Source organism: Paramormyrops kingsleyae, chromosome 8, assembly GCF_048594095.1.
Source record: "Paramormyrops kingsleyae isolate MSU_618 chromosome 8, PKINGS_0.4, whole genome shotgun sequence".
NCBI lineage: Eukaryota > Metazoa > Chordata > Actinopteri > Osteoglossiformes > Mormyridae > Paramormyrops > Paramormyrops kingsleyae.
The window spans coordinates 4,720,110-4,746,494 of NC_132804.1; the positions used below are offsets into that span (position 1 = coordinate 4,720,110).

The 26,385-nt window shown below is 43.2% G+C and overlaps 1 protein-coding gene across 3 annotated transcripts; it reads left to right on the forward strand.

The window, feature by feature from the left end:
• Window positions 1-194: 194 nt before the first annotated feature.
• klhl17 (kelch-like family member 17) lies at window positions 195-26,385 on the forward strand. 3 transcript variants are annotated; one of them, XM_023830570.2, is made up of 13 exons: window positions 195-714; window positions 1,714-1,803; window positions 12,089-12,353; window positions 13,512-13,633; window positions 14,455-14,676; window positions 16,140-16,256; window positions 18,889-19,102; window positions 19,478-19,622; window positions 19,830-19,997; window positions 20,073-20,161; window positions 22,748-22,821; window positions 23,166-23,347; window positions 24,292-26,385. In XM_023830570.2, the coding sequence occupies exons 2-13, from the start codon at window positions 1,798-1,800 to the stop codon at window positions 24,518-24,520; spliced, it is 1,833 nt and encodes a 610-aa protein (XP_023686338.1). In that variant the 5' UTR covers window positions 195-714; window positions 1,714-1,797; the 3' UTR covers window positions 24,521-26,385. The 3 variants fall into 3 exon arrangements, with proteins under 3 accessions (XP_023686338.1, XP_023686356.1, XP_072571127.1); XM_023830588.2 differs by lacking the exon at window positions 1,714-1,803; XM_072715026.1 differs by lacking the exon at window positions 1,714-1,803 and having other exon boundaries at window positions 195-492.

The following is a 26,385-nucleotide window of genomic DNA, read 5'->3' on the forward strand; positions in this document are numbered from 1 at the left end:
GATTGACCAGGGCATGGTACTGAGCAACAGTAAGGCAGAAGGTAGCATAAATCCGCCACTAGACGGCGCTCATCACTCCCGCACCATTCACCCTAAAAACTCACACCCGTGCGGGTCACCCCGAATAGCCACCCCAGACACACTGCCATTTACATTAACATTTAACATTAAACGCCACACGTGACGTTACTTTATAACACAATGAGAACCCAGCAGAGGATGACTGCACTGAGCTATTTGCATTAATTACAGGGCTGGCAGCGGTCCAGCACGTCGCGCGCTCGCCGGGTCCCGCCGCGCTACGGTATTTAATACTTTAGCGTCGGTATTTTGAGACGTTCAGACGGGCAGTACAAAGGCACCAAAGACATAAGAGCCGTCGTTTAGGGAATGTCTTTATTTCATGAACAGGAAAAGCTGTACTTTATCGGAGCAATACATTATACCAGACCAATACCAGTTACATCGCGGCACTTAAAATACGAGTGAAAGGCAAGTAGAAACAATATATTTACCCAGCTGTTTATTTATTAATTATTTTTTTTAAAACACGTCTAGAAAGAGCAGCGTTCCTGGTACCGGGATCGCCTCGGATGCCATAGCTAGCCCCGAGCTGGAGCAAAACAACAGTTATGGCTATCTGACAGTGGGTTTTTTTCCTGATTAATAAAGCAGAACTTCATTTTTTTTCCGCCGTACCCACAGCAGAAGACGGTGAGTTTTAAAACATTATTTTAGAAGTTAACTGGAGACAGACCGGGTAGCGAGCAGCCGACGGCGCACTGGTTTTACTCCAGAAGGCGAGAAGCCTTCATGTTACATACGTTGACATGTGTAACACAAACTGTAACCTAGCTTCTTACTTAAAACACGATTCTAGAAAAAGCGGAAAGGGACTGGCAGTGTGCTAACAAGCTGGCTGTACATACACATACGCTGTAGCTTGGTGCGAGTAGCATGCTGGTTAATATTAAGTTTACGCCTGGTTAGCTAAACGGTATTTTCGAAGGCGATGTTTTGCAGCCAGCAGTGGCGCTGTGATTGTTAGCCGGTTGTCTAGTTGCCTGTATGCTGCTGTCCGCAACGCCGGGTAACGTTGTCACGTAACGTTGTTCGCATTACAGTAACTCTTAATAAGTCTTTTGTGTGTTTCTGAAAGCGGCGCCTCGCTGTCTTATCGGGGTGACAATAGGGAATTTTTCCACTGAAGGGAATATAGGACAAGCTATAGAGTTAGAGGTATTGAAATATTAAAAGAGTCATAAGATTATAATTACTTTCTCAGAGAAGTATAGCAATAAATAGGATGTTACAGAGCTTCCTTGTAAATACTGTTCAGGTTTTGACGTCATTGCATTGATAAGGTCGTTTTTCATTATTTGCGCGTTAGTCTGTTGGGTCGACCGCGTTAACGCACTGGCACGTTAGTGAGCAGGCTAAGCTACTTCGGTTCCACCTTAAATTAATGTCGGCAGTCATTTCGTTTGCACTGACGTCAACAGTAGACTAAAGCCGTGCTTAGTATTTTAATGCATTGCACGATTTATGTTGACAGACCTATTGAAAACACCAGAGACGAATATTTTTGAGAGGTTATGGTTGTGTAATTACCTGCATAAAAATAAACATAAACCGAGACTCCGCGGAGAAATGAATTCAACGTAAATGTCTTTTTTCAACCAGTCCCCTGAATTGTTTTGTTGCTGGTTTTAGTGGTGAATAAACACAGCAAAAGAAAGGTACTTAGGCATTCTTATCCAAAAAGAGGGTTCAGCAACGCATGGATTCATCTGACGTATGTATGTAAGTATATGACATGCATATATTATTGTACTCTTAGCCTACATATTTGTCTGCATGCATATATTGCAGGTCTAAACCATTGTTATGTGTTTCAACAGGAAATGAACGGGAAAAGATTATAATATGATTTTTTATGTTCAGGATTCAGTGGGAAATGTGAAAATAAACTTGTGCTGACGTTTGCCTCTGCAGTATATTGCCTGCCGCTCATTTTTCAAACATATCACATGAATAATTGACCTGCATATTGATCTGTGGTAAATGACAGGTGGCATGAAAGGTAGAAAGATTAAATATACATTTCACTGCTGCATATTTATTCTGTTTCTACCCATTCCAGCAGTCTCAAAACATTTTGTGTCATTGGTGTGGCAGTGCAGTACCTCAAAGTGATGAGACTGCTCATGGTTTGGCATGAGTTGTAAGACAGCTTGCCATTGGTCAGTCCACTGCCATGACATAGTGGAACTTCCTTTGAACAGAGGTTTATTGTTTTTCTTGATCAATCTTTAAATGTAAGGCAACTGTGGTCTTTTATAAGATTACTTAGAATCCATTAGGTCAATTATAAAGGCTGTAGATGAATCAATCATCAATCATTCATGAAAACATAGACATTATACATTGTTATAGGAGGAAAGAAATTTATAATGACTAAGATGTACAAATCAAATCATTAATTGTTACTAGGAAATTATTTCAGAAAATGACTCAGAAATCATCATCATTTGAACAAATGAGCCCTTGTACAGTGAAATATGTGCACTATCAAACACAAATACGCATGACCACGAAGTACTTAAAAATATCCTTACAAATATTCAAAATTACAATTTTGTTATAATATTAGATATTAAACTGCTGATCAGTTTGAACCTCCCCAGCGTGTTGTCATCTGACTTTTCACTTGAAGTAGAGACCAGTGTCTTTTTAGGGATTTACTCACCTATTACTCTGCATGTAAAAGGAGGGTTTTCTGATTGTTTGGTACTATATACAAAGGGCACATTACACGGTGCACACAGAAACAACATGAAATATTGTTCATGCAAAGAAAGGGGTGGCGTTTGGCTTCACAGGTTATGACCCTCTGCCCACGATCGGAAGGTCGCTGGTTCAAATCCTTTAGTCGACAGAATGATTTCATTGTTGGTGCCTAGAGCAAGGCTTTGAAACCTCATTTAGTTCGGGACTCGCTGACCCTGCTTCCTTAATTTTACATCATCTAGGATAAAGTGTCTGCTATTTAAATGAAGGCAGGTCCACAAGATGGATGAGAAGATGATATAGGCACAGCAAGAGGAATTGTGTGAAAAGGTGTCGAATTTCTTAATTTTTCAGCTTGAGCTTTAATTTTTAGATGCAAAGATGCTAATCTCATAATATGTTTGGTGTGTATTTCAAAAAGGGTGATCTTTTATTGATAGCAATGCCAATCATTTGAACAAAATGCATAATTTCCTCACTGAAAAGCAAAGCAAAAATAATGCAACATTTAACAACATGAAATATCTTTTTGCTTTTAATAGCTTAATGAGACAGAGCATTAAAGGTAGAATATGAATTGCTTCTCTGGAACTTGGGTAAGCTATATCTTTTTGACCTCTCAAAAGAATATTGTGATGTTCTTTTCAGATGCTACATTTAGTAGTGGCTGTGCAATACAGGCGGATAAGCAGGTAATAGTTAAATGAAAGAAATGAAGCATGTCATCTTAGTACGTAGAAGTGCTTTTTTAGGCTGGGTATGTGGTTTACAGAGACTAATGTCAAGTTGGAAATTTGGTAAAGTGCTTTTCAGTTTAACCTTTATTTTGAAATTTAGTGTTGGGTAATTTCACATTGACTCTTTTTAATCACCTTATATTGATATGAAGGTAAAAGAATACATCTTTATCAACCTCTTTAATCACTCATCACCCATGTTAGTATTCCACGTGTTTTCATCTTATGGTCATGTTTGGCCCTCTTTCCATGTAACAGTCAGCACCATTTAGAATTAAAAAAGGGGTGATTTTTCAGTTCATCAAGTAATTTATACCTGTTCAGCACAGTTTACATTATAAGGCTAAGGAATGTTGATGTAGAATTGCAGAATTGTTATACGGGTCATATTCTGCAGTCAGTATTGCCATGGCACTGGTGTTTTGGGCTTGTAAAAAAGCGTAGTAGAGTGTGTTTTATTCTTGCTGTATTTGAGAACCTCACTTTTTCAGTAACATATCTTCATATGACGGCAAATCCTCACATTATGCCAATAACAATTGTGTCATTTATTAATTTAGCCGATGCTTTTGACCAAAGTGACATATAAGCTAGGCAGATGGTACATTACAAGCATGCAATGGTCAAGGGTTAGCTTCCAATGAATGACTAATAACAAGTACAAGGTAGGTTTGGAGCAAGAGCCGTACAACATGTTGCGTATATAGCAGGAATCGGAAAGGGGAAACAAGTGCAAAAAAGAACATTCATGATACTCAAGAAACCAGCTAAGGGATCACAGATGAAGATCTTCTCATTGATTAGAGGATTATTTGAGATACTCCTAGAACAGATGGGTCTTGAAGTGTTTCTTGAAGGTTGAAGGGGATTCTGATGACTGGATGTGAATAGGTATCTTGCTCCACCCTTGAGGAACCACACAGTTGAAATAGTGTGACCTCTCATGCTTGATGATGGAAGAGGGCAAGATGGGATGCAGGTCTTGATAAGCTGCTTGATGGAGGTGGGTGCTCTTCCGTTAACAGACCTGAAAGCCAGCATTAAGGACATGGTGTGAGTGCTTACAGGGAGCCAATGAAAAGAGAGAAAGAGGTTGTAACATGAGAGCATTTTAACTGACTCCGGAGTACTAGCTATGCTGTTACGTTTTGAGACATCTGCAGTGGTTTGACAGTGCAAGCTAGTTGTCTTGTCGGTAATCTAGTCATGAGATGACAGCTGTCGTGACTAGAAGCTGAGCTGCATATTCTGACAAAGAAACCTTGATATTCCTGGTATTATACAGAGTTGATATGCAAGCCCACGAGGTAGCTGTTTAGCCAAGGATAGTTGACTAGCTATCATCATCTGTAGGTTTCTGGCAGACCTTGTTGGGGACAATGTCAATGATCCAAGCTGTACAGCTCAGTCATAGTCTATGATAGGGCTTGCAGGGAAGACAAGAAGCTCAGTCTTAAAGAGGGTCAGCTGGAGGTGACTTATCATATAAGCTCCAAGTGCAGACTGTGAGGTTCGGTCCGCAGCTTGTTTTTCAATGGCCTATTGTACCTTTCTATGACTCCTTCTAATAGCGGGTCATAAGTACAATGCAGATGCTGTTTGTTTTGGAAGTCCCTGCACTCTCCATTTACCAATTGACCTCTGAAGTGGGGTCCTTGGTTACTACACGGTCTCCATAGGATGCCAAATCTGCAGATAAACACTTTTAGTTTTAACATTAGGCACTGTAATATCATATGACCTTCCACAAGGATAAGGTTCTACCTGTTTATAAACATCTACTATTACTAGCCCAGAAGTGTATTTATTTACAGCAGGCATTTCAATAAAATCCATCTGCAGATATGTAAATATGCCCATGTGGATAGGCTCTACTACATTTCCAACATTTTATGCAGGCACAAATGGCTTACACAATTGATGAGCAATTTTAGTCATTGTTGGGGCATAAGACACTCATGCTTTTGGGACCAATCATGGCACCGAAGAGGAAGGCGTCATATTTTAGAAGACAATTCACAAAATGCACAGCCTGATTTCCATAACCCTCTGTTGCAACAGCCTTGGTATTTGTGCATGGCATGAACGATAACAACTCAATGCAATTCAGTGCAATTCAATGCAATTAAGTTTTATTTGCATAGTGTATTTTCACAACATTACGTTGTCTCCAAGCACTTTACATTATCACTGCCCAAAGCCCCCTGAGAACAAGCCAGAGGCAACAGTGGCAAGGCAAAAACTCCCTAGAAGGAAGAAACCTTGGGAGGAACCGGACCCAAAGGGGGAACCCATCCTCCAGGGGGCAGCAGAGGAAGCCCTAACCCTAACCAGACCCAAAGGGGGAGCCCGTCCTCCAGGGGCCAACAGAGGAAGTCAAATGAGGAAGTCTTAATTGGTTCAAGATTCCTGGAAATTAGGTTTAGAATTGTAATGTAATGCTTAATAGGGTTACCAGATGAGAAATGCATGTTGTTTCCACAAAGCCTCTTAATAAGGCCCTAGCAAGAGGAGTAAGTTCAGTTTCTAAGCATAGGTTGTATTTAGCAGTGGAGCAGCATCAGAATAACAGCATGTCCTGCATTGTGTACCATCTGGAGCAAGAGAAGAAACATGTATGATCAGGGGAGCATCTGATGCATGGAGATTATGGAGGTTGAAACAGCCAGTTTGCAATCATGTGGCTCCCCATCATTTGGACAAGGAAGAAGTTTAGCTGCATTCAAGGCTGGGGGAGTTTCTTCCTTGGTCCAGTGAAGCAGCTCAGGGCTCGATGGTTTCCTGATGTCCAATAGTGTCTTTGCTAATGCTACTTAATCTATAATGCACTTAGTAATACTTAATACAAGTAATATGGTGTTTGTTTTACATGCTGCAGTGAAGGGGGTGTGACCAGGGGGGTCACTGAGTTACTGAGTCTCCTGGAAAACAGTGTGGGACTCTAGGTCTAAACTTGAAGCAACACAGTGTACCAACCGTCCCCAGTTTAAAAACGTCCAAATTACAAACAACTCGTACTCACAAATGGACAACAATAAAGTCAATTATATTAAATATTTGGGTTAAATACAATGGTTTGTAATAACGAATGCATACACTACTTTGTGATGCTCATGAAACCATTGCAAGGCTTCAGCACTTTGTCAGCATGAGGTACAGTACTGTACCTAGTTACTTTTATTCTTACTTATTAGTATTTTTATTATTGTTATTATGTACTATATTGCTATTTTGCTGATTTACTTAAATTCAGCTTAAGGATGGACGTAGGGATTGGATCCCATGCCTAATCTGGGGACTGCCTATATACGTCTTACTGATAGGAACTGCAAGGGAGTGGAATGTCCTTATTGCAACAGAAGAGAACGGCAAACAGAAATCAATGATGAATAGTTGTTGAGTTTGGGACCACTGGAAAAGCAGGAATTACCCATGCATTCTCAGGTTCTGCATGTCCAATCGCCATGAATCCTTTCCCAGTTACTCGGCCGACAATATGGGAGTATTATTGAGACTCTGAGTAGGAATTATTACTCCTTGTTCCAAGGAGTAATCACAGGTGCTATAGCTCTTTCAGCTTCTCGGGAAAGTGGATGATGTTGCTTCCTCAGAACGGGCTTGGAAGTGTGTAAAGTAATACAGACGGGTAGCTCCACGAATGTGACCAACATCACTGGGATGTTTAGCCCGCAGACGGCTTGGAACTTGTGACAGCTGGCCATGGATAGACATCCCTGCAGTAACAGATGCCTATGCAAATACAGCAGAAGTGCTCATAGATGTTGGACATCAAGCAAGATAGATTCCATCTGCCACGTCGACCAGCAGTCCTTGTGAGATGTTCTTTTGGCATTTCTGTTCTTCCCTGACCATCCTACCCAAGTGCACTGCATGATAACCATTCTGAATCACCAAGGTCGCATGTGAGTTTGTGCACGCACTCCATATGGGCTGAAAAGAAATGAAGTTAAAGAAAGGAGCTCACAGTACTCAGTGCATTTTATCCGAGCTCAGCACAGTCTGTGTCGTCATACTCTGTGTAGCGAGAGGTGCAGTGCAGCTCTGGAAACTGCAGCGTCGGTATCTGCAAAGAAAGGAAAGAGAACTTGATGAGATTAAAGTCACAGAGCTTATTATACTGAAAAGAAAACAAATGATCAGGAAATCTACACCAGTACATTGAAGGATTTGACAACGTTAGAGTACAAGTAGAAGTCACCAGAGTCTCAGTTTCTTCTTCAAGTATCACTATAAATACTCCATCTGGGCTACCATTGACTGTACAGTTCAGTTTACACAACAAGCCCCGCCTGAAGGTTTCAGTGGTGCTCCTTCAGTGAGCAAAACACCTGTTGATGTACCCAGCTTTACAGGTGAAGGTTTAGATCACAGGGTTGTTATAAGGACACTCATGAAATACCAGGTTTTCTCTCCCCATCCATCTTCTGTAACCGCTTGTCCTATTCAGGGTCATGGGGGGTCTGGAGCCTATCCCAGAGGCCATGGGTACAAGCCAGGGAACAACCCAGGATGGGGCACCAACCCATCGCAGGGCACACTCACACACCATTCACTCACAACTATGAGCAATTTGGTAGTTCCTATTCACCTCCGCATGTTTTTCGACTGTGGGGGAGGGGGACCAGAGTACCTGGAGGAAACCGCACGATGAGATGGGGAGAACATGCAAACTCCACACACAGAGCCACAAACCGTGGTTCCAGAGCTGTGAGGCAACAGTGCTACCCATTGCACCACTGTGCCACCTCCCAGTTTTCTCTGTTTGTTGGCCAAATGTGGCACAAGATTATAAACCTGAATGGAGGAACGTGTATGACACTTCCTTCCACCCTGAGGCTGGGGGGAGTCCTCGCAGTCTTTAATTGCTGAGGGCATTCACTAGCCTAGCGACCAATCTGGCCACCGACACTGCATGCCTGCTCTAGCTCGTGCTAAACCTAGTCTTTCTTTTCCTTTGCTTTGGCCCGTTACTGAGCCATATGTCTTTGTCTGTAATGTAACCTGAAGGGTAACAGATAGTGATAATAGCTTATTATTATACTGGCCTTTTTTACCATCAATTTGCTTATATATAGATGAGCTGCACCATGTAATAACTCCTGCACAGTTTCCCTCTTCCAGCTGGTGCAGTGTTTTCTAACTCCACCTTCCAGTTTTCCTTGCACAGTTTCCCTCTTCCAACTCGTGCAGTGTTTTCTAACTCCACCTTCCAGTTTTCCTTACACAGTTTCCCACTTCCAGCTTGTGCAGTGTTTTCTAACTCCACCTTCCAGTTTTCCTTACACAGTTTCCCACTTCCAGCTTGTGCAGTGTTTTCTAACTCCACCTTCCAGTTTTCCTTACACAGTTTCCCACTTCCAGCTTGTGCAGTGTTTTCTAACTCCACCTTCCAGTTTTCCTGCAGACCACTCTCAGATGGATGAGTATGTGGCTCTGTTCCTGTCTCCTCCGTCAATACTGAGTGTTGCTCTGACACCCCTTGAATCCTCTCCAGAACCCATCCTCGGCCCTCCACAAGCATTTGCTTGTATACGTGCACTTTAGACTAATCTGTGCGCTATGGCTTCCTGAACAAGATCGTCATCTTCCCTATTCGTAGGCACATCTGCCTTCATTGATCTTAGGGCTGCGTCAAATCCTGTAGCAATATGTGTCTGTTTAGCCTTTTTTTCTATCTCTGTCTCTTTTTTCAGTGTAACTTCTTTCATCTCATCTGCTTCCTGATTCCACATAGCATTTGCTCTCCAATCTTGCCCGTTTCCATTTTTCCTTAATTTCATTCTTACACACTTCGATCTGTCCCTGTTGAAAAGGCCGTCTCTGACTAACCATTTTCACGCTCATTGGTGCTTCTCACCCACATCCATATGAATGACTGACTCAGATCCATAATTCACACACCAAAAATCTGCTAGCATCCCTATTGGAGGAGTTAAATCCCCTACCCCCCCCCTCCCCCATTCTTCTTTGTGTACCTCCCCCCCCAAAAAAATGAAATCACAGAATAAAAGCACAGGAATACCTTCCAGCATAAATGCCTTAAATATAAACACAGCAGATGGAACCCTGGATTTTCCACATATTGTCTTGTTTTTCCTACTGTATCTGTTAAACTCACTTTGCAAAGTGGATCACTACCTTGCCCTCCTTGTGCGAAGGCTGACCCAATCCCATCTTAATTTCTGTGTAATCCAACACCTACTCAATTCAGATCTAACGTTAACCCTAGCACAGTTCTAACTAAAGATACTCAGCACCTTCCCAAACACGGTTTAGGGCAGGGTTCTTCAAATCTGGACCTCGATTCCAAATCCAGGCCTTGTTTTCAGTTCTCCCAGGTAATTAGCTTAATAATTACTGATTCTGATTGGTCAGAGGCTTCACACCTGACTGACAGGTAAAGGAAGGCTGGAAAACCAGCAGTGCTCAGACCTCGAGGACCGTGATTTGAATAACCCTAGTTTAGGGCGTACTCACAGTTGACCTGGTTATTTTGTACCTTGCCCCAGCACGACTGTTCCCCCCTCCGCACTCTGCTGTTGCTCTGCGCTCATACTGTGCTTAATGGTCTGGGCCTGTGCATGCTTTCATCATCACTATGTAACTTTTTGTGTTGTAGAAAAGCATTATCACACAGCACAACAGAGTTCATGATTAATGTGCTTATTTTTTGGCTAATTTGGAGTGCAGTGACACACGGCACTCTGATTTACTGTAGCCATTTTCATTTATTCATGCTGCATGTATCAGGAGAGAGTCTCATATTTTATCAGATATCAGTTTTTGGGTGTTACCTATCAGTTGTTCCTAGATTCTCTTGTCAGCCCAAATTTCCGGCAAACATTGCACCACTGCCATACACCAAAGTTGTCCCTTTGTTGCAATGTTTGTCAAATGTTTGTAGCTACCCAATTTGTACAGCTTACCCTTACTGAAAAGTTAGCTTTGATAACCACTAGGGATGTAACGATACACTCAGCTTACGATTCGCGATTCACGATACGATTTTCTCACGATTTTTTAACAGAATGAGCTGCAGACAAATTTATTCAAAAATATTCCTTTATTTATCTTTCTAAAAAAATCAAATAAGTATAATAAAAAAAAAAAAAAATCTTCAAATAAACTAAGGCTTGCATGTGCAGCTTTTTAGCGCGGTTTGCCCTTTTAATAATCTTCGCTCTGGTGGTGGTGAATTGAGCTCACTGCGGTGCCGGTGGACATGCTCAAAGCACGTTCGTTGTGCTATTTGTGTATGTTATCAGCCTTTTACAATGTTTGCATGCAGTTTTTGTCTTATCTGCTTTTCTCGCCGTTTTCGTTTGTGATTACCGGAAAGCTAAAATGCTGCCACACCGCTGATTTAAGATCGGGCGGTGCATCCATTCATCCATTTTCTGAAACTGCTTAATCCCAACTGAGGTCGCGGACGGGACCGGAGCCTATTCCGGGCAGTAGCCAACACACCACGGGGCGCACACACTCACACTCGCAGAACTACAGACCCAATTTAGACTCCCCAATCAACCTATCCTGCACGCTTTTGGACCGTGGGAGGAAACCGGAGCCCCCAGCTAAAACCCATGCGAACACAGAGAGAGCGTGCAAACTCCACACAGAAAGGACCCGGGACCGAACCTAGTGCTAACCACTGCGCCACCGCACCACCCGGCCATGCGTCCTCAATTTCAAATTCTCTCACCATCTCGCGTTCGGTCAAAACCAAAAACTGACGTACGACGTCGACGTGAATACGCAGTGACATATGATGTCGAACTGACGTCGTCAAATCAAATGTAATATTACACCAGTTTTTCTGTTGAAGTACTGGGAAGTACTCCTAAAGTACCGATTCATTTTCCACATCAGCCAAATTAAATCATCATACATTTACATAGATTTTTAACTGATTCGTGATTCATCGTTACATTCGAAATAACCCCTAATCTGCTAACTCAAAAGTTTAAACTGATAAACCACTAAAAATGTAACAGAAGGTAGCTACTGAACACTAATCACATGAATAGAGGTTCTGTTTGGTTTTGGGCTCTGAAACCCATTAAAATATACCCAGAGAACAAATTCTAACCTGTTTAGCAATTTAGTTCCGCAAGGCTTAAGTGATTACCGGGGGTATTTAAGGCTTACCCAGTTGGGGATCACAGGATTATGTAGAATCTCCAGAATAAAATTTATGTTAATGATATTCTGTTTGTGAGATATAAATATTTTTGTCTGAGGAGTCCTATTCTGCGACTGGCTCATGCTGACGTTTTGCCCTTAGTGAAAAAGTTAGCTTTGCTAATTAGCGGATTAGTGGGACCCTGTCCATCACTGCCCTGTACACAAACCTCTGTGATCTGGGCCCAAGAAACCTTCCCTACCCTATGGCCTTATCAAAATGAATAACAGTTAATCACAAAGCAAGTCTGATCATTAATAAATCTCCAAATAACAATTCGTTTTTTGGATTATTGATGTGAAGTAAAGCATTCCACTATACCCTGATCCACCATTAACTTGTTGCTTTTTGTTTGCAGTTGAGACTGACACCAGATCAGGACCAGGCCCAGGCTCAGGACCACTGCCCCAAGATGGAAGGAGGCATGCAGCTATTGAACCGCGATGGCCACAGCATCTCCCACAATTCCAAGCGCCACTACCACGATTCCTTTGTGTCCATGAGCAGGATGCGTCAGCGTGGCCTGCTGTGCGACATCGTGCTGCACGTGGCCAATAAGGAGATCAAGGCTCACAAAGTGGTGCTAGCATCCTGCAGCCCTTATTTCCATGCTATGTTCACAAGTAGGTAACCCCCCCCCCAGCACCCTGCATATCCCACCGCTCTACCTGTAGTCAAAGCCATTATTGCAGCATTTCCAACTCTGCTCAGATGGCTGGAGTGAGATCTTCAATTCGAGACAAGTCTGCACACGCATGCACAGGCATTTACATGCACGTAAGAGTTTTATTACCTTGTAAATAGTCGGTAGGGTATTCAAACTACCCCAACACTTTTTGATGTAGCTATATTTAGGTTTATAATGAATATAGATTTGCTGTAAGATGTCTTGTGTGAGCATGAGATTCTGAAAGTGTGAGTGTCATGCGAGATGCACGTGAGTTGGCGTCCCTGACCCTGTCCCTGACCCTGTCCCTGACCCTGTCCCTGACGCTGTCCCTGTCCCTGTCTTTGACCCTGTCCCTGTCTTTGACCCTGTCCCTGACGCTGTCCCTGTCCCTGTCTTTGACCCTGACCCTGACCCTGTCCCTGTCCCTGTCTTTGACCCTGTCCCTGACCCTGACCCTGACCCTGACGCTGTCCCTGTCCCTGTCTTTGACCCTGTCCCTGTTCACCTCCCCATCACACTCTTTGTTGCATGCTACCAGGTGGGGCCTCCCTTATTCTCACTGTCTTCTCACAGCATTTTTAAGCTTCATTTCTACATAAAAAATAATCCTGACTCTTTCTTGAACTGCACATTAATCACTTTCCTTTGAAGTACATCACGCTATTCCCTAAATGATTTTTTTTGACCTTATTAAAATAAAATGTGAATTTTGTGCGGCATGATACATCACTTGCTCCTTGATATTCAAAATAAAGCTGCAGCGTTTTCATCACCATCACGTATTTGCATATGCCATTTGCATTGCTGGTGACTTTGATGGTACACTGACATCTCTCCTCTTTACTTTGAGTTCCAGCGTTCATTTGCAAGCGCAGGTGTCCAGTTACAGTGGCTGCGGTCACAGTTAGGTCCGCAGATTGTATTACACCCAAAAAGACACTGCACCTTTGACAATAATTCAAACAATAATTAATAAAGAAATCTGAAGTATAATAGACAAGACCAGGAGGTCGTCATATCCTGGAATCCATGAGAACATCTCACCCTAATTTTGGTTTGGGGTCTTACTTGGCCGGTTGACCACAGCGGTTTTCGGTGTCGCGCTGCACAGACGAGATGTCCGAGAGCCGCCAGACCCATGTGACCCTGCACGACATCGACCCCCAAGCCTTGGAGCAGCTTGTGCAGTATGCCTACACGGCAGAGATCGTGGTGGGGGAGGGCAATGTGCAGGTGAGCTGCCCTTTTGCCGTCTTGCAGCGTCTACATCTGAATACCACTCAACCATTTTCATTATGTAGGCCTGGGTTCTGAAGCGGTCTTTTTCAGGCACGGAGTATTTTATCCAAGGAAGTGAAATGGCTTCTCGTGTTTTGCATTCTCGTAATGAATAAAATATGAATACTTCTTCCCTTTACAGATTTAAATCATTCATGTTTATATTTTTAAACATTCTGCTTTTTTCTCCAGGGAGTTTGTTTTTTGCCCCAAATATCTTAAGATGTGTCATATTAAATCAGCACGAGCTTTGTTATAAATGCACCTGCAGTGTGTTAATGGTGCATGTGAAGCTGCAAAAAAAGAACATTAATACTGCACATTCTTTGCTGTAGTCTTGATGTAAAAGAACATTTTAGCTTTAAACCTCAGGAAGAAAGTGCCCCAGGAGGCCTGAAAGATTCTAGCTGCACATCCTCCGAAGCTATTTGCACTAATGATTTAACTGAAATATTTTGTGGTCTCTGAATGAAACTTAAATGTAATTTTTTTTAGTGGAGCTTATTAAAGATGTTGTCACGCTTGGACATCAGTGTAATTAGAGTTGTTGTGTTTGTGACTGTCTGCACTGTGGTGGCCTTGTGCAGTTGTCCTTCTATACAAGGCCAAAGATACCTGTCTTTGTTGTATCTGGTACTAGGTATGATTCCCCCCCCTAGGTATGATTCCCCCCCCCCCCGCCCCCCATCTTGGTCAGTTTGGGTAGAATGTGGATGATCACGCGCTCTTCAGCCTGATATGTATATTTCTGTGCCCCCCTGCCGGTCTCCCTGTAGACGTTGCTGCCCGCCGCCAGCCTCTTGCAGCTGAACGGCGTCCGCGACGCCTGCTGCAAGTTCCTGCTCAGCCAGCTGGACCCCTCCAACTGCCTGGGCATCCGCGGCTTCGCCGACACGCACTCCTGCAGTGACCTGCTCAAGTCGGCCCACAAGTACGTGCTTCAGCACTTCGTGGAGGTGTCCAAGACCGAAGAGTTCATGTTGCTTCCTCTGAAGCAGGTGAGGAACAGGAGACAAGAGGATGAAGTGGTCAGTCTCCAACACTGAGGTGCAAACTATAAAATATTGAAAACCCATATTTTTGTGATTTATTCTCTTACATGGCACGTCTATGATGATTCGCAGGACTTAGTTTTAATGCGTTCGTTCACTAAGGATAGTTCATGAAGCAGATTGATCTGCAGGATGCTGCTGCAACCTGTTTTCAGCATCAATACCCACAATGCACTTTGACTCATAGTGATGCTGCAGCCACCATCTAATTGAATTAGAAGTGGTTCATCTTTTTGTCTGTCTGTCATGGAAGGATTTGGTTGGACGCAGAGGGGGTTATCATGCAATGACTTCACAGGCTGCAAGGCCGCTATTTATAGCCTTGAACTCTAACACTGAATAATTGGTGATGAAGTCAGCATGTAGGCTAAACTTGGTGTCTAGCTCAACTGGAAAAAGCTCGTGCCGACTGCTCAGGCACCCATAACCGTAGTGTATGTGTCTGGGCTCCACAGACCTAGAAAAGGCCCTGAACCATGTTGTCTAATTACATTCACAGAGTTAAGAAGAACAGGCAACCATTAAAATCGCCCAGGTTCATAAAGAGTCCCCATCCTTGGTTTTATTGATTTGTTTTTTTCCCCATCTTTTGTATTATAGCTTTTATTATACACTGATGGTACCTTTGCATAAAGGTTTACGCAAGACTTGTTCTCTTCAGTGCAGTGAATAGATCCGTGGGTTTGAGAAAGGAATGGGGTGAGAAATGGACTTTAGTGGAAGCAATGACAAGGAACGAGAACAAAAGGCAGACATTGGCATCTGGGTGTGTTTATTGGTGCGAGAGAAAACACAATGTGTGCTTTATATAATGATTGGCTGAATGCCGCAGTCAGTCTGGATCAGTACGCTTGCCGTTTGCTTTTGTCCTACTCCACACTGCGCTATAAGATGGACTATCTTCCAAGAAAAATGTCCACCTGACCAATTCAGCACATCTTGAACTTTATATCTATGAATTTGATTGTGTAGCCATGTGAAGCTGCATCCAACTGCTTGTCAAATAAGGCAGTGCTGCAGTAGAAGTTGTATCCAGATCGTAATTTCTTGTATCTTTAGTCCTTTCGTTTTAAGTCATGGTATTTCCCCTCACAGGATTTGCTTATGGCCTGAAATCACAAAGCTGGCCTGGAAATTAAGGAACTGAGCAACACAAATGGCTTAATGGATCAGATCCTGGGATAGCTAATGCTGTTGTACCTTTTATTATATTACAATAGTAATAAGGTTCTGAGCTAATTCAGTGGTGTGTAGCTGCATTGCAGTTTGTGTTTCTGCTTCTGATAAATGCCCTGTGTTAACAGATCATTTATCATGGGGCAACACCGACTCTGCCTTCTTTCCATGCCCATGTTTTCAAACCTCCTCCATGAGGACACCGTGGTGACGTGCTGGGTTTGCTTGGGCAGGTGCTGGACCTGATCTCCAGCGACAACCTGAATGTCCCATCAGAAGAGGAGGTGTACCGGGCTGTGCTGAGCTGGGTCAAGCATGACATCGACGGTCGGCGGCAGCATGTGCCCAGGGTGGGTACAAGGGGGCGTCGCCCCCCAGCTCAGTGTAGTGTCTACGTCTTTATGCCACCTAATCGCTCAAACACTCAGCGAAACTAATTATTCTCCTAATTCACTATATGTAGCCATTAAATTGCATTGATGTCGGTCTTTTAACCCTATGCAGTCTAAGCTTCATAGTTTATCAACAATAATGTCTCATTTCATACAGAAATATTATGGAAACATTATGTCCACCTCCATATTACGTAAATAACGGCAATGTCAAGGTCTGGGATGTATTGGACAGTAAGGCACTATTTGGTACTTGTAGTTGAGGTGGGCAGGGATAAAGACCTGGTGACTTTGACGATGATGGAGTCATTCTGGGCAGGAGACTGGGGTCAGAGCATCTCCGAAAGGCAAGGCGTGTGGGGTGTTCATGCTTGGCTGTGGTGAGTGCGGTCTGAGGAGGGCAACAATGAAGCCCTGACACAGGCACAGATTGCAGATCATTTTAATGATGGTGACGACAGTGATGTGTCATGACGCACAGTGTAACGCTCCTTGCTGCCTATGGGGCTGTGGAGTGACCTTGCTGGTCCCACACATCCCACAGATGCTTCAGAATCAGAATCAGCTTCATTCTGGCACACAGGGAATTTGGTTCCGGCTGCTAGAGACTCCCTAGTACACAGATGCTTGACACATACCCGGCCGTCCACATGATGCAGCAGAAAATGGGATTCATCAGGCCAGGCCACCTTCTTCCATTTCTTCAAGGTCCAGCTCCAACACCCACATGCCCATCGTAGGCGCTTTTGGCACCGGACGGGGGTCAGCATGGGCCCTCTGACAGGCCTGCAGCTACGTGGCGCCAAACGCAGCAGGGCTCGATGCACTGTGTGTTACGTCACATTACTCCTGCGATCATCATGAATGTTCTGGCTCTCAGTGTACATATACACCACATAAAGCCGTTGGAACATGTTGGAACATTTCATTTTATATTGCAAAAAAGTTATTGCAATAGTTTAAGGTACTTCTAAGCGTAAAGCTGTCAGATTCTCTATTTTGCTTGAAAGGTTCCCTGCCTGCTAGGTATTCAGGGGTTGCATCCTCGAAGGATACCGTCTTCGAAGGAATAGCCTTCGTAGGATGTGGTGAAACACAAAGTGTTGTCAAATGGGACGGTCTGGCCTATGGATAATTTCCTGTTTGCATCACCAGCTGTTCCCACACTTACCTCCGAGTCACAAAGCACCGCCCCTATTGCCCAGCCGGGACACACCCACTTTACCTCAGAGCAATGAATCTTGGGATATGTTGGGCTGTGGAGGATCCCTCAGGTACATCCTTTGCGACTCGGCCAAAGAAGGACGCATTTCTAGATTGAAGGAGCCTTTGAAACGCATTTCTAGGACGCATTTCTAGATTGAAGGAGCCTTTGAAATGGGACGGGCCGCGTTACGCTGCTGTGACACATTCGGTCATCGAATGCAGCCTTAGCGCTGGTTTGTACTCGGCGCTCACAACACGGCGACGTGCACATCATGGCCACTGTGTGTTTTCTGCGTTGATTCCATGCGCTTGTGCACATACACAATGAAGTAACGTTACACGCATGAAAGATGGAGCACCGTCAGAATTCCTGGGGGCAGTATGGCTGCCTTTTGTCACAGGACTATGTGTTTATATACAGTACAGTTAGTATTAAAGTAGCATATGTTTTTTTTTTAGGATGAGTGACTGAGAGATATTCACAACTGAATTTTTTCAAAGGCAAGAGAAAAAACATTCTGAACATTAACGTGTGCGTCTTCAAAATTTAATGCCGGTTTAAGTTTCTTCTCCTTACTGGCTGTGGAACTTTGAGGTATATAATTTTTGAGGTATATAATTACATGTGTATAGGCTGGCGTCATCAGTACTGGGGCCCAGTACGGTCTACTTTTCAAATATATAGATAGATAGAAACCAAATATATATTTTAGAGCTTTGTAAGGAGACGGATATTATTATCTCATCTTTTCTTAAATTTCACACTGGCTTTCCGAAGTTGTGGGGGGGGGGGGCAGTGACAGTGACATTCCAGACTGATGGGCCATTGACAGCATGTAAACCATTACAGGTGTGGTGAAACCTACCTCGTCAATATTCATTGTGCCACTGAAAAAATAGTGTCACTCCAAAGTTATAACACTTTAAGAATCACACCACGTGAAATTTCCGAATGCTTCAGTCACCTATGTGTGGCCAACACCTATGTTTACAAGCTCCAGAGTTCAAAAGTCTTGGCCAGAAATATTTATAATCTGTTTTTTTCCCCAATATCTCAGTACCTCTGAAAATAGCTTTCTGAAAAGTATGTTTACAGATGATTTAAACAAAAAACAGATGAATGACATTCTAAATGATTTCAGATTATTGGTGCTCAGTTTGTGCTGAATAAAAGCATATGTAGCACTTTGGGATAAATTTTGTATAAATGTAGTATAAGTGAAATATATGAAAATGTCCGGGCCTGTCTGATTACCTCAAACGTGGCTGACTGGCCTCAGACTCCAGGGGGTTAACATACAAGCTTTTTGCATTTCCCAAGCTTACTTAGGTCCCAGTTCTGATGAGCCTCTCTTCATGCCCCCACCCTGTGTGTCCTCCCCAGCTGATGAAGTGTGTTAGGCTGCCTCTGCTGACCAGGGACTTCCTGATGAGCAGCGTGGACACAGAGCTGCTGGTGCGGCACCACAGCGAGTGCAAAGATCTCCTCATCGAGGCCCTTAAGTACCACCTGATGCCAGAGCAGCGAGGCGTTCTGAGCAACAGTCGCACCCGGCCTCGCCGCTGTGAGGGGGCCAGTCCCGTGCTGTTTGCCGTTGGTCAGTGACATCACTACTCTCCTTGGGATTGGGAGAAGGATTGCTTCCAGAGGGATGCAAGTTCAAAACCCAAGTTGTACCTCTGAGAAGTCTCTATTTGCTTATGAAAGCTACAGTACAGTATATAGAGCTTGATTTCTGCATAAATGAGAAAAAAAATCACAAATAAATCATGCTTTACAAAATCTTTAATATTAGTTTGTAATAAATATCAGTAGCCTCCTTGAAGATTCATAATATGTACAGCAAAATATATTGTAGTAGATATATTTTGATATGGGGAGTGCATGAGCTTTTCTGTGTATTTCACACTCCTCTCAAGTCATGCAGCCAGTTTAAGGGGACAGGAAGCCAACGGGGCTGTGCTCTCCACAGGTGGAGGAAGTCTGTTCGCTATCCATGGCGACTGCGAGGCGTATGACACCCGCACAGACCGCTGGCACATGGTGGCCTCTATGTCCACGCGGCGGGCACGGGTGGGCGTGGCTGCCATCGGAAACAAGCTCTACGCGGTTGGGGGGTAAGACAATCACTCAAGGAATGAATAAATTATGCTGGTGATTCTCCTTGTGACTCCGCTGCTTTTCTTGCTGTGAGCAACTGACATATGAGCCACATTTTAATACTTGATTAATTGTACTGAAAAATGTCATTGATGCTTAAATATCCAGAGTGTTCTCACCAAAAAAAAAGCCAAAAAGTCCGTAATTTGTTTTTTCTTCTTCAGTTATGACGGTACCTCGGATTTGGCCACTGTGGAGTCATATGACCCCGTCACAAATTCCTGGCAGTCGGAAGTTTCCATGGGAACGCGCCGCAGCTGCTTGGGCGTGGCCGTCCTCCACGGCCTGCTCTACGCTGTTGGTGGATATGATGGCGCTTCCTGTTTAAACAGGTATGAACTGGCCCGCATGCCGTGTTTACATGTGTATTCCGCGGTGCTTTGTCAGATCTCTTCTGCTCCCTTTAGCGCGGAGAGGTTTGACCCCTTGACCGGCACTTGGACGTCCGTCGCCGCCATGAGTACCAGGAGGCGCTATGTCCGAGTGGCCATGCTGGGTGTGTGAGAGCCTTTCATTGTGTTACCTCATTGCATTACCTAATACACTCCTACACATATAGTGTCTATAAATGTATTCCCCCCTTTGGGCTCCTTCATGTTGTATTGTTTTACAACATTGAATCACAGTGGATTTATTTAGGCTTTTTTGATCAATCAATTTATCAATAGAAAATTAATCATCAATGATGCATCATTGGTTTTTGGAAGTTGCAGAATTAAATGGGGATTATCTCTGCAGTCAAGGTGTTTCAAGTGACTGTAGGATACATATACTTGTATTTGGAAGAAGAATTTCCAAAACAAATCTGCAACAAGGTGATTGTAAAGTACGAAACAGGCAATGGGTACAAGAAAATTTCCAAGTCACTAAGTATCCCTTGAGGTACAGTTGAGTCAGTCATTACAAATGGAAAGAATATGGTACAGCTGTAAATCTGCATGGAGTTTAATGCCCTCAAAAACCAAGTGACCATGCAACACGGGTGCTAGCATGGGAGGTCACCAGTGGTGCTTTTCCACTGCCATGAAGAACTGAACCGTTCCATGAACTGACATTTTTCTATTGTAAACTATGCATGCCTTACCCGAGCCATACCCAAACCATAGCCGTTCTGACATTCCCCTGCTTTCCAGCAAGGCCGAAAGTGTGACCAATTCGGGATGGTTACGTCACCACCGTCTGATTGGCCGAAACGCAAGGAGATACCGGGGTTCTGTACATGGGTTATATAATGAGGAAAAGGGCATATTCTAAATATTCATTATTAGCAGTATCACACATCGTGATGTACCAGTGTATTCCCAATAACTTGGAACTGAAAAATTTTGAAACTCCTACTTAAAAAAGTACTATAGAACAGCCGAACACAATGGATTCGTAATGCAAATTTATGCAAGCGAATGCTGATTCTGCTAGCGTGGGGTGCTCGGAAATTAGCACATAGTAAATCATGATGTACACCGTGTGAACAGTAAATAAACATCTCTTCGGTTTTATGTCACTGTCACTCTCCAAACCTGGCAACGCCTTTACCGAGCCGACTCTTCTGCAGTGGAAAACTGAAGTGAGCTGGAAGCGCACTGTGACTATAGTTGGCTTGGGTACAGCTTGGTTATTGTATGCCAGTGGAAAAATGCCACAACTGATGGAGTCACAATCTTCCGTGACTGAGATGGGGCAGCCTTTACATATGAAAACTGTCTGGGTATATCCAATGTTGGGAAAGAAGAACCTTGTGTGACATCTCAATTTTCTAAAAGCCATGTCAGAGAATGAAAACAAGTGGGACAAGGTTCTGGTGTCTTAAGAGACCGAACTTAGCCATCATTCTAAGCGCCGCGTTTGCCTTAAGAAAAATACCGCACATCACCAAAGACACACCATGGGCAACATGACGCATGATGGTGGCAGCTTCCCGCTGTGTGGCGGCTTCTCTGCTGCAGGCCATGTAAAAAAAAAAAATGTAGCAAGAGTTCCCAGGAGGTAAATAAGAGGAGTGCACCTTGGGGGGGAGGTTTTGCCTTCTAGCAAGTCAACACCACCAAACATAAGCCATTCATCTGTAGCTTTGGCTTTACAAACAGCCAAAGTTAATGTGTTGGAGTGACCAAATCAGAGCCCAGACCTCAATGCAACTGACAAATTGTGGCTGGACCTGAAAACAGCTGTTCACATGTGGTTTGCATGCACCTTGACAGAGCTTGAGCATTTTTGTAATGAGTTTGACTTACTGCTGGCGATGCAAACCAAGCTCTCGCTACATTTATACAGGCACTGGATGGTCTGTAACAATGGACCCCGTACCCCATGCTCCTGAAGCCCCCCCCCACCGGACCCCCTGAGGGACACAATCATATGCCTTTTCCAGGGCCACAAAACACATGTAGACTGGTTGGGTAAACTACCATAAACCCCCCCCCCCCCCCATTATCTCTGTGAGGGTGAAGAGCTGGTCTGGTGTTCTGCGACCAGGATCCAGAATCCGCACTGGTACCAAAGGTGCCTCTACTAAATACTGACTTGAAGGGGCAAGTACTTATGCCACAGCTGTATGTTTGGTTTCAGTTAGTGCTGCATAATATCATATTCCGATATGAGAAATTTCCTCAATTAACACTGCAATATGAAGCGGATGAAATTACCAAAAATAAACTGTATTATTGCACATGATATATCATGCAGCCCTAGTTTCAATATCAGTATGAACCAAATCAGCGTCAAACCCCCTGCCCCCTTAAACACACTCGTACCTCCTGCCATATGGTTATGTCCCCCCCATATATACTAAAATAAAAATCCTTGACTTATGCAATCAATTATTGTTAATGTAGGTAATTAACTCAGATCACATTGTAGAGTTTATATTATTTTTGCAAACACTGGCTTTTTCAGTGGATCAGTGTCAAAATGCTTAATGAAATCTACAATGATTCAATTTTGGAAGACAATAAAACATGGTATTCATTAGGCACTGTAAATACCTATGTTTTTGCTCTTACCTCGTAGTAAATGTATTTGATAGATTCTGTTAATAAGGAGGTATTACATCTTTTAACTTTCATCTTTTGTCCTTATGCTTCAGACGGCAACCTATACGCAGTTGGTGGATATGACAGCTCCTCACACTTAGCGACGGTGGAAAAGTATGACCCACAGGTAAGCTTGTGTAACATTCACTTGTGTAATATTCTCTAGAATTGCGAAAATATTTCTACCTGTGAGGGGGCCAAGTCTATCATTTTCAAGTCATTGATTTTATTGCATGGGCTAACAAATTGTTTTTATTCTGTTGGTAGGGAGAGCGAGGGCAGTACAATGAGGGCAAACAAAGGGTCAAAAATGAATTATAGCTCAGATCAGACCAGATTGCTGAACAACCTGGGATGTTTTACCTCTAGAGCTCTACAGAGCTTTGCTTAAACTATAAACTCTACCTGCTTTGACCAGAATAGTACTGGACAGGAAACTGAATATAGCACCTCTCCGACTGGTCCTTGCAGAGTAACATTTGGACATCTATAGCTAACATGCTGAGCCGGAGGAGCAGTGCTGGGGTCGCTGTTCTGGAGGGCATGCTCTACGTTGCTGGGGGCAACGATGGAACCAGCTGCCTCAATTCAGTGGAGAGGTACAACCCGAAAACCAACACCTGGGAGGGGGTGGCGCCCATGAACGTCCGCAGGTAAGGCTGGGCGGCGGCTGCAACTCACAGGGAAAATGCTGCCGCTGAAGCACTAGTGTGAAACCTGTTGATGTTTTACTACATGTCATTTCTAACTATATATCGTACATATCGAGTCGACCCTTCTGTATCGCGAATTTCCCCATCGCCATTTCGGTACAGTATATCGCGGGGTCAGCGTTTTTTCAAATTCCGCAGACAAAACGCAAAAGCCGGCAGACAACAGGGAAAAAGTTTAGTGACTCATAAATGCATAAAATATATTTACTGGATGGGGGGGTGTTTACGGCAGTCTCTCACGTGACATCTCGTGGTGATCTCGCAGTGATCTATGTTTCTCGTGTTCCTCATGTCTTCTTACTTCAACTTGCTTACATGTTTGTTTCGCTCGTCTAGGGGACCAAAAAAATGTACGTGGTTTTTCCTGATTGTGGTGGGCTTGCGCCCCTAAACACTGCCATGTAGAAGCGTTGACTGCATAATCTAGATTAGATTAGATATTACATTGAACTCAAAACTGGTAAAAGATTTTCTTCTTGACTTGACTCTGTTCATGTCGATGAGTAGGTGGATGCGATTTTACATGCACCCAGATATGTTTGCAATAGGAATGGCAGGAAATATAAACAAACTGGCTATTGGGTCATTTCTAAGTAGTGAGCTAGTATACCGTAACATCCGAACATGCCATAATAACAAACATTAAATGATAATAACAATGATTATAATTGTATAATAATGTAAAGGTGTTAAGGTCAAGTACATGCTGCTTATGAATGTTCTATGAATGCATGATGAAGGTGCACTGAATGTTCTATAAATGCATTATAAATGCATTATGAAGGTGCATTACCATATATCTTTAGGGGGGTAGAATGTCTTGTACATGCAGGGAGTGAGCAGGGGGTAGCTTCCTCATCTCATTCCTGTCACCGGCCTCACAGGAGCACCCATGATCTGGTGGCCATGGACGGCTGGCTCTACGCGGTGGGCGGCAACGACGGCAGCTCCAGCCTCAACTCCATCGAGAAATATAATCCACGCAGCAACAAGTGGGTGGCGGCCTCCTGCATGTTCACGCGCCGGAGCAGCGTGGGCGTGGCCGTGCTGGAGCTGCTCAACTTCCCCCCGCCCTCGTCACCCACCCTCTCGGTCTCCTCCACCAGCCTTTGACAAAGACTGTGGCCCCAGCAGGCCCCCGCCCAGCCTTGCTGCTGGTCCAAGCGTCGAAACTGCTCGGTGTAGCCAGCAGGGGGCAGCAGGGAGTGCAGGAACGGGGGCATGGGGGGGAGGAGGAGGAGGAGGAGGAGGAGGAGGTGATGGACAGAAGGAGGAGTTGGCAGGTACTGCGTGGGTTTGCAGTGTTAGGTCATTGAGAACCCTGTTCGCACATAAATGCTGGCTCCTTTCGAAGGATACTTTAGCATTCCTGACAGGGAGAGGATCAGAAATGACATATTCCCCCGGACATACTGCACTGTCACTGTCCAGAGCTCCAACAGCCAGTACTGTTTCTTGATTTTTGCAGTTGATTTGTATCACATGATTACATTTACTGTAGGTTGACTTGGTTGGAATTTTTAATTAAAATTTATTATTTTTTTTAAATATCTTGGCTTACCGCCCAACTCTAGGAATGTCGCTATTGACTCGTATCTGCCATGCATGTCTAGTAAATTTTTGGCCTACATAGCAGGCTGTTAAGCTGCAATGCCGCCTTGCCACAGTAGGTGGCAGTAATGGTTAGTCATGTTCTACACTACAGGGAGGTGGTCTAAATAGATGCTACAATGAATAGATAATGTTTCAGAGAGACAGAAGGTTCTTAAAAACAAATTAGGTAAGAAATATGCCACTAATGCACTACAAAGCAAGGAAGGCCATAATAATTACTGAAATTTATAACATTTAAAATTTGTTTTCCAAAAGTTAATCGATATAAATGTACTTTATTCTTAATATGATTTATAACATGTTTGTTTTGTATTTATTATTGTTATTTTATACATCGTGTCATTGTTGTACTGTACAACGGATGGAGAAAGAGTATATGGTGGAAACACCAAAAACTTCATATTTTAAAAGATATATGTATTTACTGATGAACCACTACAGCTCTGTTATTTCATAATGAAAAACTACATTTAGTGGCGTTTGATAGGTTGTTTAAAATTGAAAGAATGAAAGCAAAGCGGGGTGTCAGACCTGAATTACATTTAGTTACATTTATATTCCAATAATCATTTTGGAACTGATTGGAAGTGACTCAGTATTAGTCAGATGGATGTTAAATAGAGAGACAACAAATCCTTCACCATTGGCAGGCTTCTCTGGCTGTGTGCATGCTTCTGAAAGTGGGGAAAGACCTCTCTTATGGTAACTGATTTTCCTTAGCTGTTATAGTGTAGCATAAAAATCCCTTTGAAAATCAATGGAGAGTTTGATTAGTTTTGTATTGGAGCGAGATTATACAGCAGCAAATGCATTTGAAATTTCAAAAAGTGTCATGTAGTGGAAAATACTTGGAGACGGTGAAATGCACAGGCAGTGCATTAGCGTCTGCTGTCTGTCCAAATCAGTTTAGTTATTTGGTTGAATTGTAGTGTAATATCATATGACTGCAAACTTCTGAGAAGTTACATTTTCCTTTTTTTAAGGATTTTGCTTAACAGATACAGCCTGTGGGGGAGCTGGGAGGCGTGATCGTCTGTTTTATGTTGAATTCTTTATCACAGGTTGGTGCACTTTGTTGTCCGTTCTTATGTTCAGGTCCAGGGGTCATGCGGTATCTCAAGTTTGGCTTCGTTTTTTGGCAAATATTGTAAATATCAAATCTAAATATAAGTATCAGGTGAGACATTAGCTTGATGTTAGTGTAAATGTATCTTATCGCGTGTAACTTATTCCATCACTGTGTGTTTATTTATATGTAATTTATTTCAGCCGTATTTATGTGGAAACTGAATTTTGCACTATGTTTAAAACAGCAATACACTCCTGTAAAGAAAAAAAATAAAGATGTTTTCCAAGGAGCGTTA